The sequence below is a fragment of the Toxotes jaculatrix genome, chromosome 22, assembly GCF_017976425.1.
Source record: "Toxotes jaculatrix isolate fToxJac2 chromosome 22, fToxJac2.pri, whole genome shotgun sequence".
Taxonomy (NCBI): Eukaryota; Metazoa; Chordata; class Actinopteri; family Toxotidae; genus Toxotes; species Toxotes jaculatrix.
The window spans coordinates 12,761,153-12,778,036 of NC_054415.1; the positions used below are offsets into that span (position 1 = coordinate 12,761,153).

The window sequence follows — 16,884 nt, forward strand, 5'->3', positions numbered from 1 at the left end:
TGATGGAGACAGTATAGATGGAAAGAGAGGAGAGAAAGGATTCCCCTCGGAGAGCAGGATGTTGCGATTACCCTTCTGACTAAGTGGGTTGGTACTGTGTTGCCAGTGAGAAAATAAAAAACCAGAATGTCTGGTTTAAAGGCTCGTCAGATGTCAAGACACTGGATGAGTTTATATCATACTCTGTTAACAATGGTTTCAACAAGAACTGAGCAATATTGAGCTCTGATTTTCTCCCACATCTCGATTCTTGTGAGGTAAATCCCAAAAGGGTGTTGGCACAAAACTGACTGGCCAACAACAGTGCGCTGCCAGATGACGGTGCATCGCTGTGTACCGAAAGGAGAGCAGGGAGGGTCCTGTCGCCTATGGAGCTTTGGGGTGTAAATTAACAGTTAGTTCATTCCACTGCAGTATGTGAGTTAATGTGTAAAAAGTCATTGTGGCTAATGAGGAAAGTTTTCACTGACCACTGCTGATTGATGCGTTCATTCTGAGGAGATTCCTCAGCTGGTCATTGCTCAGGTGGATTTCTTTTTATCATCGTTTTCTTTACTCTCACCATACTGTGTTATAAAGGGACTTTTTGTGTCAAGCCACTGTCGCCCAAGGGAATGAATCATTTTGGCAGCAGTTTAGTTCCTAGACTGTGGCAGTGACACTTTATCAGTGTCATGCAGCTCATACCTGCTACCTATAATAACAGCTTCTAGTATCATGTCACTTTATTGAGTGATAAGTGATTTCTGGGAGGCACTGTTAAAACTCGGAACAGTCCTACACATTTACAAGTCAACTGTATCTTTGGTTTTGATTATTTGCTGAGTGGACAGAAGCCAAAGACCGGAGGGGACAGACTCAACAATGTCCAAGTGAGCAATCAAACTGTGAGGTTGAGGAATTACAGAATGCAATCTGATTGGGCACAGACGCCTGCTGACCATCGCATGATTCCCAGAGCAGAGCTCGTTGTGCTAAAATTCGTACTATTCCATCTCTCGTGGTAACCCAGGAGCTAGTTGCTGATCGATTTACGTTTCCAAAGAGATTTTTCCATCAGTGAACAGAAAAAAAATTACGATGGTCTGAACATTCTCTGAAATGACATCCTCAGATAACTTCAGCAAGGTTTGATAAGAGTTTCACTTACATCCCAGAACTAATTATGTCAGAGCAGATGTTAATGTAACACATGTTAACGTATATTTTACATGGTGCATTTACCAGTGAAGCACATCTCAAATCAAATTTACACCAGAATCAAGCAAAATCTAAAAATGTGTGCTTAGTTTGCCAAATTATTGTTGTCAGTTGCAGTGAATTTTCTTTTGTTTTGGATAGCAGCGTGACTCTGAGTCTCATTACAAATACCGACAGTGATATGCCAAGCAAGCGCTCCTCACTATTTATCAGATCTTACACCTTTGAATAAAGCCTGGCAAAGAAAACTAACACCTCAGGAAGCAACTGCAATTGCTGGAGTGTGCTGAGTGCTTTCATGAAGGTGGATGTTAAGAGAACATTTCCACTTTATTAAAGCTTTTAGTCTTTTCTTCTGTCCTTATATCAAAGTTTTTCATAACCTAAACCCAATCTTACTGTAAAGTAAAATATTATCAAGTGTTTAGTGTCATACAACTTCTCTCAAGCTTTGTCTTGAATCAAAGACGTAGTGCTATACTACTTCTTTAGTATTCTTCTTAGCTGAGGGACTCACACAAAGCAGATTAAAAGAATAATGATAAAAATCAATCCAGTAGGCAGAAAGACCCTGACTTCTATAGAAAGGGTCAAGCTACAAAAAGCCCAAGACTGCGTGTAATGTCCTTTCAATGTTGTTAAGCAAAGCAGTGCTAAATACAATTGCACTGTTACAACCTAGGGAATGTCAAACTAGTCCAATTTTGAATTTGTAGGCAAAGTAGCTTACAGCGAGTTGTGTTTGGGCTAATGTGGTGAATCTATACCAGCTCACCTGGTTTGGATAATATAGTCTCCTCTGTTGCAGTGCATGATCTGCGCACAGGGGTTGTTGTAATGCTGTACACATTGTTAAGTCCCTTGAGGCAGATTTGTGATGATGGGCTATGTAAAATAAAATTTAAATTTAGACTTATAAGAGTGGATTTTCACATACAGCACTGTCTAAATGTGATAGCTCTCAACAGTCTGGCGTGCTGTCTGAGGAAGATAGACTTCTCATTGCAAGTGTTTCCTCTCTCCAGGTTTTGTAATTAGCTGTCAGTACCTGGAGCTTGACTATGTAATTGGTTTCTATGCTGCTTTAGACTCATTAAAGTTGACTATTTGAGAATTTGATTTGTGCTATGTCCTTCAGAGTGACTAAAAAGGAAACATTCAGTTTGCCGCAGTGTACGAGCTATCAGGAGAAAACCAATGCTCCACCAATGAGCACAGGCTGCTGAGATGAAGAAGACAGCTGAGAAGCTTACTGGGTCATCCTTCTCTAACAGTGAGATCCAGTACTGACTGGTCACATTGTGTGGCATACCTTTCATCTACATGATCATATTACCGTGCATGAAACCGTGATATAAGGCACTGGATCTGATGGTCTGCAGTCCAGTTGTAATGCTCAGCGTGTTTCTGGGTTGAAACAGTTCTTCACTTCAACAAAAAAAAAAAAAAAAAACTAATAAAAATCCACCTCCTTATTCTGTTATATTTCTGATACCATCCACATGCCCCAATACATTGTTAATTGAATAACTTGAAAAAGAATCTGTCCAGCAACTAAAACAGACTGGCAACCATCTCAAGTGGCATCTGGAACACCTGGCCTGCACATCAACAAATCAACAGATTCCAGCGCCTCGAGGCTTGCTGTTACTCATTCCTGGTATGTTACTGTACTCGCCAGCCAATGTGACTGCATTTCTCAGTTTTTCTCTTTCCCACAAGTCTATAATAGCCTGACGTTCAGCCAGAGTGGAGAGGGACCAATAGACACAAGGACATGATGTCGAGTTTATTCATCGCCGCCTCCACTGCTGCTTATTCTCCATCAGGAGATTTTTTTATTCTTTCAGATTGTAAGAAAGGCAGCTGGTGCAAGACCACAGGAGCCCCCTCAGATAGACAAGACATTCCATGTGACATTTGATTAAACACTATAGGTTTACAGCAGAGCATGTTTGGCATGAGACAGTTTTAATTTACCACTAATCTTAGACTGTTCTGATTGTAAAGAAGACTGAAAGCAAAGGATAAATCCTGGTCAGTATAATAGGTAAAAAGTGACAGTGATTTATTATTTCTCGGCGATCATAGTGTTCATGCTGTTGAAATGTCACCAAGAAAACAAACCAGACCACTCAGCTGTAGGCTAATATGGCTGCTTGACTTTGAAAGATTTGTTATAGCAGAACTCGAGGCTCCACAAACAACACGCCTTTGTTATCTTCCTGTAAGAGGCTGAAGTTCGATCATGCACATGAACACACACTTTAAGTACATGCACTCTTTGCTTCTCTGCTGCTATTGTGTACATACATACAGCTGTGACCTTGTTAGTTGCGCTAATGGCTGAGCAAATGAGGAGCATCATTTGCAGTTGTTCTGAACTACTAACAGATTTTAAAAAAAAAATAATAGTAAAAGAAATATTTAAACGAACAGGCTGATGAGAGCCATGAGACTGAGCCAAAACATTAAAGTCGCTGTGGTCAAACCAGAACAATGAGCTGAAAGATGATAAAATGCTATGTAGAATTCAGGGGAATGCCGAGTCAGTTGGTGATTCTTTGTAGACTTGTCACTAGTGACATCCTTCACAGTACATGTTGTCATTTTTTTCCATTGTTAATTCAAAAATATTGATTAGTGCAGTTTTAACAAAATAAATCAGTGTCTCCGCCCACTGTGGTTTAACTCGACCAGTGACGACATTTTTGTTTGTGAGACGTGTTTGCAGACTTAAAACTAACACCCTTTTTAATGCTGCCTCTTGGTTTCTCTCCCTTCCTCTCTGCCTCTATCTCCCCCTCTCTCCCCTCGCATCTCCAGCTGTCGCCTGGTAGAATGTAAATGAGCCTCTCAGCACAGAGCCTATGATGGTGTCAGCCCTCTCCTTAGTCTCTGGTCTCATTAGAAGCCTAGTGTAGCTGACATTTACCCAGCCACTGTGTTGACTAGCTCTTCATGCGGGGCACATGGGTCAAAACAATACACAGTGAAACTTCAACAATCCAAATCTCTTTGGAAAGGAAGGTCGCTGGAGCCTGTGAAATGACTGGATGTTGACTTAAAAACACTAAAATGCCAAAATAAAGTTTTGAAATGCTAAAAAATAAAAGATCTATGCACATTCATTTCTAGATGACCCATGTGATCTAATTTGAAGTCCATTTAAAAATCTAAAGCATTACCGTTTGTGTCCTTGCTGTATTGTGTGTCCTGTCGGTGTTTGTGCGCCAGTGTCAATGTGACAGAGTCCTGGCATCTGGACTAATTAAGATTCTGAATTAACAACAAACGCTCCACATTCCTATTTTCTTTTTATTTGCAAAATGCATGAAAAAGCTGAAATTGTCGAGGTTATACTACACCATAACCTGTGTGATTTTACCAATCTGTTACTCCCAGTCTGTCCAATGATAATGTCAGCACACTGCACACTATCATTTTAAAGAGATAATTCAGATTTGCTTTGATTCCAGTGAACAGCAGCTGTCTCCTGAGCCCTACAGTAAGCTGGAGAAACGGCTCTGTGAGTTTGAAATTAATAGGATGGCCATAGCTATTTCCTGACTCTTCCTCCTCTTGGGACCCCGCAGCTCTGTTTTTCTGCGGTCCTCTCATCCTGTTACTAATGCCTGACTCTGTGTAACCCTTATCTCTACGCTCACTACATGGCCTGATAGGGCTCTGTGTGTAAGCAATTAAAACGGCTTATTTGCCAGATAAGTGGGGGATAGCAGTCAGATTGAAAGCCACAGGCTGCCAGTATCAGGTCTTTAGGTTACAGCCCCCGGGTTAAATAGCCCGGGGGCGTAGTGTGAGCCAAACGAGGCACACAGCTCAGTGCGAGTGTGTGGAGGGGATGAAACTCTGCCAGAGGGAAACACACACAAGACACTCTGTATGTTTTCCACATAACCAACATACAGCAAAATTAATATTTGAGTACCATCATAAATAAAGATGGTTAGACGTATAGAGAGGATACGTTGCTTTGTTCACAAAGACATGTATGCATGTATGTGGATTTAAATAGCTGTGCAGAGATAGAATAACACATATTCATATTAAATGTCCATGTCTAAATGAATAGACGAAACAAATTCTCTGTGAAGCCGTTCATTTCCCTACATCAAAGCCCAATTCCACCTTTGATTTCTAACAGGCAGGCATTTTCAACACAATCCCAACATACTCGATTCCATGACTGAAATTCATAGCTGGACGTCGACACTGTGTCTGAAGTCTAAATGGAAAAAAGATGTGTTATATGGTGCCCTCAAAAATTCTCTTAAAGGAACAATAAATGTTACACGTACACAAGCTTTCCCTTCAATTTCCACAACGCCGTTGATGGAGGTGTTCTGTATATTATAGTTAAGCAGCAATGCACTTGTTGGTGCTGCTGCAAATTGATAAGTAGTGACAATTTACCACTCACTAAGTTAAAGGACAGGACAGTGATATTCCATGTTTTCTGTGTTTTCTATGTTTTTGTTCATAGTAACCAATGCACAGTTGGTCTGTCTTGGTCTGTATTAATGCACAGCAGAAAATAGTCCCCAACGAATGCTCTGTTTACGGCTGTTTGAGTAACATTTTCGAAAAACTACAGTGCGCACCCATTTTCAGAAAATTACTCAGCCTGTTATTAATTTAAATTAATGTTATTAAAGATTTAAGTCTTCATTAATGAGAGAGGTTCAGGGAAATACTGAAATTCACAAACTCTAGTAGAGGTTTGCAATACAAGAGATGCGCTAATTGTAAGATAACTGTGTCACAGTGACACACTTGCCATCGTTTTCTTCTTCTAATAGCGCTGCAAATCAATGTACAAGCAGCATCACATAGCTCCGTTTTTCTCGAGCACAATCTATCATGTCGTGACCCACCAGAATGTCTTCAGATGTGTTTGCTGGGAGATTTGCTCACAAAGCATGGCATGAAAAAATGTACAGATTGGAAAAAAAAAAAAAGAAATAACAGAGTGGGGTGTTTTTTTTAGACAACACGGTAGAGTAACGGAGAAGGAGAAGACTTTGACCTTGACCGTGACCTGAACAAACTGTAATGAGTTCTGAACTTCTGCCTCAGCTCAGTATTGTTGTGGTTTTCAGAGTGCTGAGAGCTGGTAAACAGGATATTGAGTCCCAGATGGGTTTGGCTCACATCATGAAAGTACTGTAGGCCCACAGCTCTGCACACACCATCAGCCATCGAAATGAAACGCAGGGAAGGGGATGGGTGGGAAAGACGAGAGGGGAGGGGAAAGTGAGGATAGAAAGATGTTTCTGCTGTCCAAAATATGTGTTGGTGTGTTTGTTTGGAGGTCTAGGGAGGCTGGAGTCATCCTGCGTGACGAGCACATGTTTATAAGCCACTGGGCCACACACAGAGCAACACTAAGACTCTGCTGAAGAGATAAAATGGCCACGTGGGGAAAAACCTGGACACAGACCAGCGGATCTATGTTTTTTCTCACTGTCTTCTTCAGTTTCTCTCCCTCTTCTTCTGTCTCTCTCCCTTTTTCTGCCTCTGCATGAAATAGGATCATAGTTAACTGGAGGAGGACTGTTGAATGAGGAGGAGGACAGCGCGATACTATGAAGACCATGGCAGAGGAGGATTCTGGGACGGCAGTACCCAACTAGAAATGTAGGCTGTCAAACCATGTGCACAGAAAGCAAAAGACTGTTAAAAAAAAAAAAGACAATAATTTGTGGAGCTACAGCAGCTTCATACTCTACATTAACTTTCACTTTTCTTGCAGCATTTGGTATTTATATCATATTAGAGTAATTTAATTTAATTTTTTGCTATTTTGCTTTTCTTTGAAAGCTAATAAGTGTGCATGTTTTTATAGAGGAGAGGTCAACAGCTCAGTATCCTCAGGAATAATGTTCCTGCTCTGTCCAATGACAAAGTGCGATCACTGACCTCCAACTTCTGTTCAACCCTATAACCAGTGGAGCCCTTTCACTTGCCTCTGTTATTGTGCTTTCCTGTATTGTTTTACTGTGATTTTCCTCCACTTTCTAGAAGAGTCACTTTTTAATGTAGATCCTAAATGTGCCGTTTTTTTTATGAAAATAATAATAGTGATAATCATAATTACATTAAAAAAAAGAAGTTAAATTTAAAAAAAAATCTGGGCACCCAAAAGGACAGACTAATTCAAAGACCCCCCACTGCTGGTGTGCTGCATGTCACAGCTGTTCAGAGGCAGGACTAAGTCTGCCTGGTTGGCAAGGAGCAGCAGACCATGAAGCCTCAGTGTCATCGCTTTGGATCAATGGCGAGGCAGCACAAGGACGAGGTCATGTGACCCTCCAAAAAAGATGACACTGGCTGATCCGCCGGGCGCTGGCCAGACAGTCGGCACCAGGTCGCCCAGCTGGAGGGAGACCGGTCTGACCTGAGCCAGGCTGCCCAGAGCGTTAAGCCTGACCGTTCATGGTGGAGGAGATGCTGCTAATGCTTCTAGCTAATTGGGGACTGCCGGAGCTGCCAGTTCTTTTCTGAGGGAAGTAGCTATTGGCTGCTAGAAAGTTGCTAGAAATTGCCAGATGACGTCATTGTGTGATTTGCTGCATCCCTGAGCTCTGTGCAGAGAGACACGAGTGGAAGAAGAAGAAGTATTTAGACCTTTCACTGAAGCAAGAGTTGCAATTCAGAAACATACAAATACTCCATTACATGTTAAAAGTCCCAGGTTTAAAATCTTACTTATGTCAAAATGCACAAGTGTTAGCAGCAAAGGGAAGTTACACTATTAAAAATTCACCTCATGCAGGAAAATGTGTGCCTGTAACTGGTTTGAACAATTTTACAGTTTGCTGTTGTGGTCCACTGGTTATCAACATAGGGGTCGGGCACCTCCAGAGGGTCGCAAGAGTTATGGCGGGGGGTCGCGAGATGATTAATGAAGAAAAAAAGAAGAAGAAACCAAATCTGATAAACAAATTTGTATAAATTTAATGGAACAATTGTTCCTCTTTAGGCCTTGAAAAAATATTTAAGTGACATAGTTTGAAAAGTTTACCATGAAATGTCTAATCAGTGGAACTGCTAACAACTCATAGATATCTGAAACAAGGGGCCACAATCAGATACAGATTTTTTTGCATGGGGTCATAGGTCAAGAACAAGCCATGATAGTGTATGTAAGTTCATCATATGTTTTTTTTTTATGTAACGTACAAGTAAGTAGTATAAAATGGAAATTGGTCAAGAAAACTCCACTCTCTCACTCTCACTACAAACAAATTAAAAGTACTTTCATTTTGGACTGAGATGAGCAAATAGTTCAGGTTTATGTATATCAGCACTGACTGCATTAGGAATCAACACAATATTTTTTCTTATGGTCTGAAAAAGTTTGATTCTTACAAGTAAGAGCTACCAGGGACCAAGAAAGACTATGGCTGCAGCGTTTGGAGTTTGTTTCGTTTGTTTAATGCTGATCTGTTTTTTTAAGCAGAAATTTTCTAACTGGTTAAAGGTCAGCGTGTGTATCCCTCTTTTTTCTGGTTATGTGATGTTAAAGTAAAGGTCAGGGGGAACAGGAAGAAACAAGGAAGCTAATGAAGCCAAGTGCTGCGTCTTCAGGGGACACTTCACCGGTTTTACACACGAAGGTCGGTTTACTCGTCATGAGAAATATTTGTCAGCCTTTGAAAACTCTTGTACAATATCTTCTGTGGCACTTCAGAGAGATTTTTTTTTTTTTGAAAATTGTTGAAAAAAATAACCCTGGTAATGTCATATTTTGTATTAGTCTGCTGGTTTTGAAGCTTCACTCTGGCTGTGCGGCTAGGAGTATGTGGCCTTCACTGGAGGCCACTGGCATTTACAGTTTTCATTTACATGTCATTCAATTTCTTCTCCACCATTTGAGTTTGTCATTCACCAAGAAAATGTGTTGTTCCTCAAAATCAATCTCACACTGCTTATTTTTACCATCAAAGCAGCTCCGCCTTTTGAAAATGTAGAAAACGAGCTACTGTTTGAGGCGTCAGTGCTGCTGCACTGTACACATTTTTTGGTGTGTAGTTTATCTCTGTCTACTGTCTATTCATGTTGTCCTCCACCCACTGTATCATCCCAGTATTGTGTGCCAGTCTTGTAAACTGTCAGCGTGTCCAATTCCTTTTGTTCCCATCTCACTTGGCAAATTAAAGCCCTGTGTGTTACTGGCAGGTGGAGGAGGAAGAGTCCGGATCAGCCCGTCTGAAGCTCCTGCCCCTGTGTCACTGTATTACATCATCAGAGGACTCCCACGATTATTTCAGGTGAGCTGACGTTCATCTCAATCTAAAATCGCTATTGAAATTAGTTGACTTCTGACAGCAGTGTGGTAGCTGTACCTACAGAGTGTCGGCTGCTCGTCATCCTGCCACACCTACCAGTGACACCAGCACATAGCATGTATTTCTGCAGACAGCTCAGTATTAGCTCAGGTCATTGTTGAGTTTGTAATAAAAGGAAACCTTACAGTGCACAGACCAATACAGAATACCAGTGAAGCATAAAGACTTGGGTCCAGAATAGTCCTTGTGAACTTAATCCTGACCCCATGAAACAGATTGAATTGGTTAAGTTCTATAACACATTTTGTTTTTATGTAGTCAATTAGTTTTATGATGTTAAGTTTTAAAAAGCAGTTTTACAGATGCTGCAGTAAAAAAAAGACTAACTGGTTTTCTAAAAATAAATGTATGAGCAAACGTGAGGAAACCACACTGCAAGAAACAGCTGCAGATACAAATCAGAGTACCTGACTGACTGTTAGAGGGTAAAGTTGATTTATTTATTAACATGTTTAAGAAATATATTTGAGTTAAGGTTAGTGATAAATGGATATTCCAGCACTTCTCTCTGGGACAGACTGAGGAGTGACAGTTAAAAAAAAAATGGCCTGCACTCGTTTTTGTCTTAACTGTCTTGATTGGATATCGATGCTTTGCTGAAGCACAATGCTCACTGCTCAGAGAGAGGGCAGAGAAAATGACCGCCGGGCTCGCTTGAATGCCTCTTACCTGTAATTGTCCCACTCCCTTCCCGCACCTTAACGCCCTTTTTAAACCATCGGTGGGGCCGCTGCTACAATCCAGTGGTGAGTCTGTGATGTGGAGACATTTGCGTCCTGGACTGGCAAAGAAAAAAAACTGCAGCTTCTCTTTTTTTTTTTCTCCCCGGATAAAATCAAACAGCCTTTTCAGAATCAGACTCGATTATTCTTCTTCTAACGCGCCAGCGTGGGCATCTCATCCGCCTCACGGTCGAGACTCCGCTGCATCTAAACCCGCTCCGTCTCTTTACTCCGGTAGTCCAGAACCCAACAGAAGCCTGGAAGACTCCGGCGGATAATAATAATTGTTAAATGCGTCCTGTTATTGCGCCTTTGTGGGTGACGGTCACCCAGAATACCAGACCACACACTCACAATTAATATGTGAAAATTTTAAGTGTGGGGTCGTTCCTCATCAGTCACTTCAGTCTCCAGTCTCTGCTCCGCCGCGTCTCTTCCCAGTCTGACAGCTCAGCTCTGTGCGCACTAACTTTTATGGAGACTCCGGAGCGCACGGCGCACCGCCGCTACCTCTCTCACTGCGTTACAGTAATCTGATTACAGTCATGGACTCGCTTCTGTTGTTCTCACATCTAAAGAAGCCTCAGTGTGATAATGGACCATTATCTGCTCTGATATGAAAAGCTAGAGCAAGTACAGACTAATGATCTGATATCCTCATTATACTACAAGGCTCATTTGGACATTTGTAGGATAATAAGTCACAAAACAGAGAAGTGAATTATTCTTAATTATTCTGATTTTGACAAAAACAATAATGACTAATATTGGGAGTTTAACGCAAAGTACTGTAATGGATTTTAGCTGCTGCTGTGAAGGAGGACACATGAATGATGAGTAGTCAGAGATACGCTGGATTAATTAATAAAGCACAATCATTCCATCATTCCCCACAAACATGTCAGTAACTCCAACATTTGCTTGAAATTCACAGACATGTGACACCTCCTTTAATCCTCCACCAGTTCTGAAAACCCTGTGACCTGTGACCCGTGACGTTTTCTCCTATAAATGACCCTGTGATCTGGAAGCTGTGGAGCTTGATGAACTGTTGAACTGCGGGGGAAACCTTCACACGACAGGCCTCTCTCATAAAAGTTGTGCACTAGTGCCACCATGTGGCTATTGTATGTTATTACAGCAAACATCATTTTTCAGTTTTGATGCAGAGACAGTAAATGCAAGACAACGGTTGGACCTGTGCGGAGGTGAATGTGTTGAACTGTAGGTGTATCCACACTAAGAGGTTTGAGTTTGATCAAAATGTTTATTCCATGGTGAAAACATTCCTGTCACACGCGCACACACAATTTTCTTTTTACAAAATTCCGTAGTATAATGCATGTGAGGAGACGAAAAAAAAAAACAAATCATAAAAGTGACATAAGCACAAGGTGATTGGCTTTTGCAGTTCATTTGGAAATAAGAGGGAGCACTTAGAAAGTCGTTTCAGCTCTGTCCATCAGGAAAATCAAAACAACTGATGCTGTTTTTTTTTTTTTTTTTTAGGTTTTGTTTTGTGTATACTTCAGGAAATGATCATCCTAAGGCAATCATATGAGACATCGGATTTCGTGTCTCTCTGTGTAGGACTGATAGAAGCGAACGTCCATGCGCTCCAGATTCAACATCGATTGTTCAAGCTGCGTCTGAAAGGCATCAGCGGCTGTAGTAGTAAGAAGTTTGTGGCCTTTTTGTTTTCTCCCAGAGTTCCTCAGCATTCCTCTTTGATGTAGATTTGTTCATCTGTGTCAGACTCCAGGTGCTCCAGCCGGTCAGTCTGTCCGTTCATTATCTCGTCAGGAGTTTTCATGAATCTGGTGAAGAGGAAACGATGTTTGGTCATTCATTGAGAATCCTGTTTGCTCAGTATGCCAAAGTAAGACAAGGTTAAACACATATAAATCATGAGCAGCTTGATGGATGACTTTTTTTTTTTTTTAAAAAGTAGTCTCAGAGCTGATTTAAGTTGACATACCTGAACAGAAGTCTTTGTCCAGGCTCTTTCCTGATAATGTTCAGTTTGTAGTAGTGTCTCAGTGCTCGCGACATCTTCTCGTACGTCATATTTGTCCTGTTCTGTAAGAGGTAAAAGGACAACACCGTCATTAATAATAATAATAATAATTATGTGTTTCCAAACAGAGACTTTTTTCATTAGAAATTTTCATAGATATTGCCCATTGAGAGCTTACTACAGGCAAAAAATCTAAAAGAAAAACAGCAGAGAAGCTAGTAAAGCCTTTATCCAACCATTTCTAAATGCATATAAATAGAAAATCTCCCCCAGAAACAAAAGGTACTAACAAATACTTAAAGTGTGTATTACTGGCAGCAGAGAGCGACCAAAAGATGGATGATGCATGTTGGACCTACCATAAATAACTGGATAGATGTGACAGCGGAGACTTACATGATGGAAGAGGTTACTTTGTCTTAGAGACAACTTAGAGAGGGACATCTTCATACAGCACAGGGGGAAATGGGTGCAATATGTCAAAACCTCTAAGACCTGACTTTGTTAAGAGAATGAACTGAAGGAACATCCATAACTCTACAAGCATTTCTATTGGATTTTGTTTTTGTTTTCCGTCTCCCTCTCTGGATGTGAATAGTTATGTTCGGTCTCTTTTTTCATAGCAATCTCCTGAAGATGAAAAGAGACAGAATAGTCACTCTAAATGAAAACAAGGCTGAGAGACTATATTTTTATATTTTATGTTTCTTACTCTTGTTTATTTTAGTCTTGGCTTTAAAAAGGTACCATATTTTTTCTCATTGATAGTATGTTATAATGCCTGTGGATGTAGTGACATTGCATTTTGAAATATTGAATAATTAATAATAATATAGTAATCTGTTAAATTGTTAATATAAAAAATATTGATCAGTGCAGCTTTAAAGCCTCGTCCGTGGAAACATTCAATCTGCATTAACTGATGTTTTGGCCACTTGGTGGCAGCACAGACAAACCGTCGTGTTTCTATCCACCTGGAAAATATAAGTTTAATCTTGCGTTCACTTTTCTTTAGCAGCTAACTGCTACCAGCTAATTGCTAACTGTGTCAGCCTCCTGTTTGGTGCTGGATTTATCAGCAGGTGAAGATTCTCTGAGTTCTTCACTCCTAGACACAGATTTCACATTATGCATCCTGTTTTCAGTCATTCTTGACTTAAAAATTAAAAACCTGGATGTGGGATGTCCCCTGCTCACTGAGCCACCTGCAGACAGATCTAAATGATCGATGACTGAACACCTGGAGACCACAGTCTGTGTGTGTCTGTGTTTACCTTGTGATTGCCCCAGAGCCTGGCCAGACCATTGGGGTCCATGATGCGGAAGACTTTGTTGTCTGGATCTTCCCAGCGGATGTAGTTCTCGTACCTGCTGTCTGACAGGAGCTGGTAGACATAGTCCCACAGCAGCCTGCAGTCTGCGGGGACACAACGGGGAAACAGTTTGTGTGAGATGATGTTTTTATGAATAAACTGTGCCGTCAGGTTTCTGTCCTTCAGAGCTGCACATGTGGTGCTTTGATACCAAAGAGACAAGATAAGTAACTAATATCCTGCTGTCTCTGGTCTCTAATCTGCTCACTGTGGCTAAAGAAACCGATGTGTTTTTAAATAAAGATGTCATCTCATGCAGCTTTAGCCTTCAACATCGCCAGGACTAAATTTACCTGCTATCCGTCCAATGGGCATTTGCTGCTCCTCTGGAGGAGACACTGGCATGATGACATGGTTCCTGTAGAGCGCCTCCTCCTGCTGCAGTAGGTGCTGTTGCTGCGACTGCTGTTGCTGTGCCAGTGGCATCGGATGATGGTGGCCATGGACTTTACTTTCGCGCCCATTCTCAAGCGTCGCCTGAGATGGGGGTCCACCGCGACTGTGCCTGAAGTCCATGCCGGCACCCCCGCCGCTCCTGCTTGGGCTGAGGAGCAGAGGGTTCATGATGGTGCTGGGCATGAGCTGGATGACGCGAGGAGGGCCCGCCTCCTGGCCCCCAGGGCTGCCCGGGCAGGGGGGTTCTCGGGGCGTCGTGCAGCGCCCGTTCGGTGCAGCCGGGGACACTGACAAAGGGTACATTTCCTCGGGCAGGTGGTGGTTACTGTCGGGCAGCTGGGAGAAGGTCTGGAGGGAGTCCTCATTGGCGGGGCGGGGATGGTTTGGCTCCAGAGGGGATCTTCGTGGGGCTGGATGATGAGGGGAGCGGGAGCGGTGCCGCAGCTCAATAGTTGGTGGATGCTGGGGGAGTGGCTCTGGACCGCGTGGTCCCCGTCGTACCGTTTCTGAGGATACAAAGGACACAATATGTCATAAATATCTGCGCCTAATTTAATCTGTTTACATTAAAATGGAGCCGCAGTTTGTTTTTTAAGTCAACATTAGATTTTGCCACTTTTTTTCTTCCATTTTGTCGTATCTGGGGATTGTGGACTGTCAGAAGACATAATTCCCTAGATTACCTGAAGCTACCTTTCTAGTGCTGTTAAGAAAGCCTTTGGGTGTAAAGCTCTTCCTGTGTTTGCCAAACAGGTGTGCCAACAGTAAATAAATATTGGCTATCAAGGTGAGACTGGCAACGTAGAACACAGAAGACAACAAAACATTCAACTGTCCTAACAGACAATTTGAGCAGCAGAGCATTAAATGAAGTGAAATATTGTAGCTTTTAATATTTTCCACAATCATTCATCCATTTTCCTTGTGCTGTCGTTTGTCCCCACTGTCTCTACGTTAAAAGGTGCCTCCAAGTGTAAGTCCCTGTCTCCTTGTTACACTGGCTTCACACAGAAAAGACCACTAGGTGTCACTAATGTCCCACAGTTACGCTGAGCATTCTGACTACATTATGTTCTGATGAGTTTTGGTAAAAGTTTTGTGGTTTGTGTTGGACGTAGTTAGTATTTTGCTCTGGTTCCTTCATTCAAAAACAATAAAGAAAAACAATTTGGCCTCAAAGCAAGGTAGACTGAAGTAATAAATATGAGAGAACCAATCATGTGTCGTGCAGTGAGCCACTGGAGCAGTTTGTGGTGTCCTGTGCTGCAGCTTGTTTAAATAAAGCAGCATTTCCTTGTGGAGCAGGTTTTACTGTCAACATCTGAAGTCTGCCGAATTACTGTTGCCATGTCACATTTCTTCAGATCAGAGCCAAAAAAACAGTCTCAGGAATTTTACTGAAAGTTATCACGATTACTTCCTTGAGTGCCACAAACACAGGTGCTGAGAAGTGAAGGTTTGTGCTTGTGAATTAAATTATTTGTATTATTAGCCCAGCTTTCTATAAGTACTTCAAAAATGAACTATGTGTAATCCATTTTAAGAACCATTCATTCTCATCAGTCCTTTCTGTCAGGTGAACAGTTTATTTACTGTGAGCTGCACTTCAGCTGTCATTAGCATCCACCCTCAGCTACATTATTTGATTCTATGTTATAGAATCGTAGCTTAGATTGATTTATAGCTTAGCCACTTAGCTGTATATGCATACATTTAATAACTAAATTATTTAACTGCTAGTTAGTTAAGTAGCTTAATTTAGAGAGAATCTTACGATATTTCGTAGTTTAATTAGTTGATTCATATAAATATAAATATAAATTAATTGTAGATAACATATTTTTCATAGTTTTGATTTTATATTTCTCCTTCTATGTCGTTGACACAGCAGCTAGATACAGCTGAAATATGCCGGGTGTGCAGTCAGTCATGAGGTTTTTAAGTCATTCTTGTGTGGAACTGAAATTATTTTGGCAGCAGCACTGGATCAAGTGAAGGCCTAATGAAACTGCGACTAATTCCACAGCTGAAAATGTATGAACTTTATGCGTTAAAGAAGAAAGCACCGTATATTAGACTGACCTTCGAGCTTCATGTGCTGCACAGCGCTTTCAGGCAGCGAGTGGAAGGAGTTCCCAGGGAAGTAGGCAGACGGGTAAAACACATGGGGCTTCCTCTGCTTCAAGATGTGCTGCAGCAGCTCATACAGGACATCCCCTGCAGCAACGCAAAGGTCAGAGGTTACTATACGTCACCCATGTAGCATTTTATGTCTGCAAAAAATGGGAAATTAGTGTTAGCGTCATCTACAGAATCAGGTTCCCCTTCTTCTTCTCTTTGCTTTCCAGGCAGCAGGGAGCTTGAGCAATAATGGAAGAGTCAACGAGGAGGCAAATACCACATCAGACGGTTTCAGGGTGGAAGGGCAAATAAAGACTTGCTTGTTACTAGAAAAACATTTCCTGGATATTCAACCCTGACAAGCAAGTGAGTATAGAGATTGCCAAACGTGCAGGTTTCCCTCCCACTGGACTGTAACTCAGTGAGTTTATTCTTATTGAAGAAGCATTTTGTTTCCACAGAGCAACATAATTCATCACACTAAACTCAAAGAATCTGCATTTAAACCTGTGTTTCCATGGAAATACTGCATACTTCTATTGTTAGGGGAAGGGCAAGTTCCCTGCAGGAGAACATCAATGAAAAGCGTAGATTTTTAAAATAAGAATATGAATTCAAAGAATTTAAAGACCTACGTACAGCCTAAGTATCGGAGGCTGTTCAGCAGGTAACATGAACTATCT

General features: G+C 41.5%; 2 protein-coding genes across 4 annotated transcripts in view; both read right to left on the reverse strand.

Annotated features, from left to right (window-relative positions):
• The window catches only part of LOC121176256 (chemokine-like protein TAFA-2), a 43,604-nt gene extending 33,297 nt beyond the window's left edge, over positions 1-10,307 (reverse strand). The window contains exon 1 of the mRNA XM_041030282.1: positions 10,242-10,307. The gene's annotated coding sequence lies outside the window, so the exon portion shown is untranslated. The remainder of the gene's footprint in view (positions 1-10,241) is intronic.
• Positions 10,308-11,547: 1,240 nt separating this feature from the next.
• The window catches only part of etv6 (ETS variant transcription factor 6), a 28,004-nt gene continuing 22,667 nt past the window's right edge, over positions 11,548-16,884 (reverse strand). For all 3 annotated transcript variants that reach the window (XM_041030463.1, XM_041030461.1, XM_041030462.1), the window contains 5 exons: positions 16,163-16,297; positions 13,978-14,586; positions 13,586-13,728; positions 12,273-12,373; positions 11,548-12,111 (listed from right to left, as the gene is read on the reverse strand). In XM_041030463.1, coding sequence (XP_040886397.1) covers positions 12,009-12,111; positions 12,273-12,373; positions 13,586-13,728; positions 13,978-14,586; positions 16,163-16,297 — 1,091 coding nt within the window. In that variant the 3' untranslated portion in view covers positions 11,548-12,008. The remainder of the gene's footprint in view (positions 12,112-12,272; positions 12,374-13,585; positions 13,729-13,977; positions 14,587-16,162; positions 16,298-16,884) is intronic.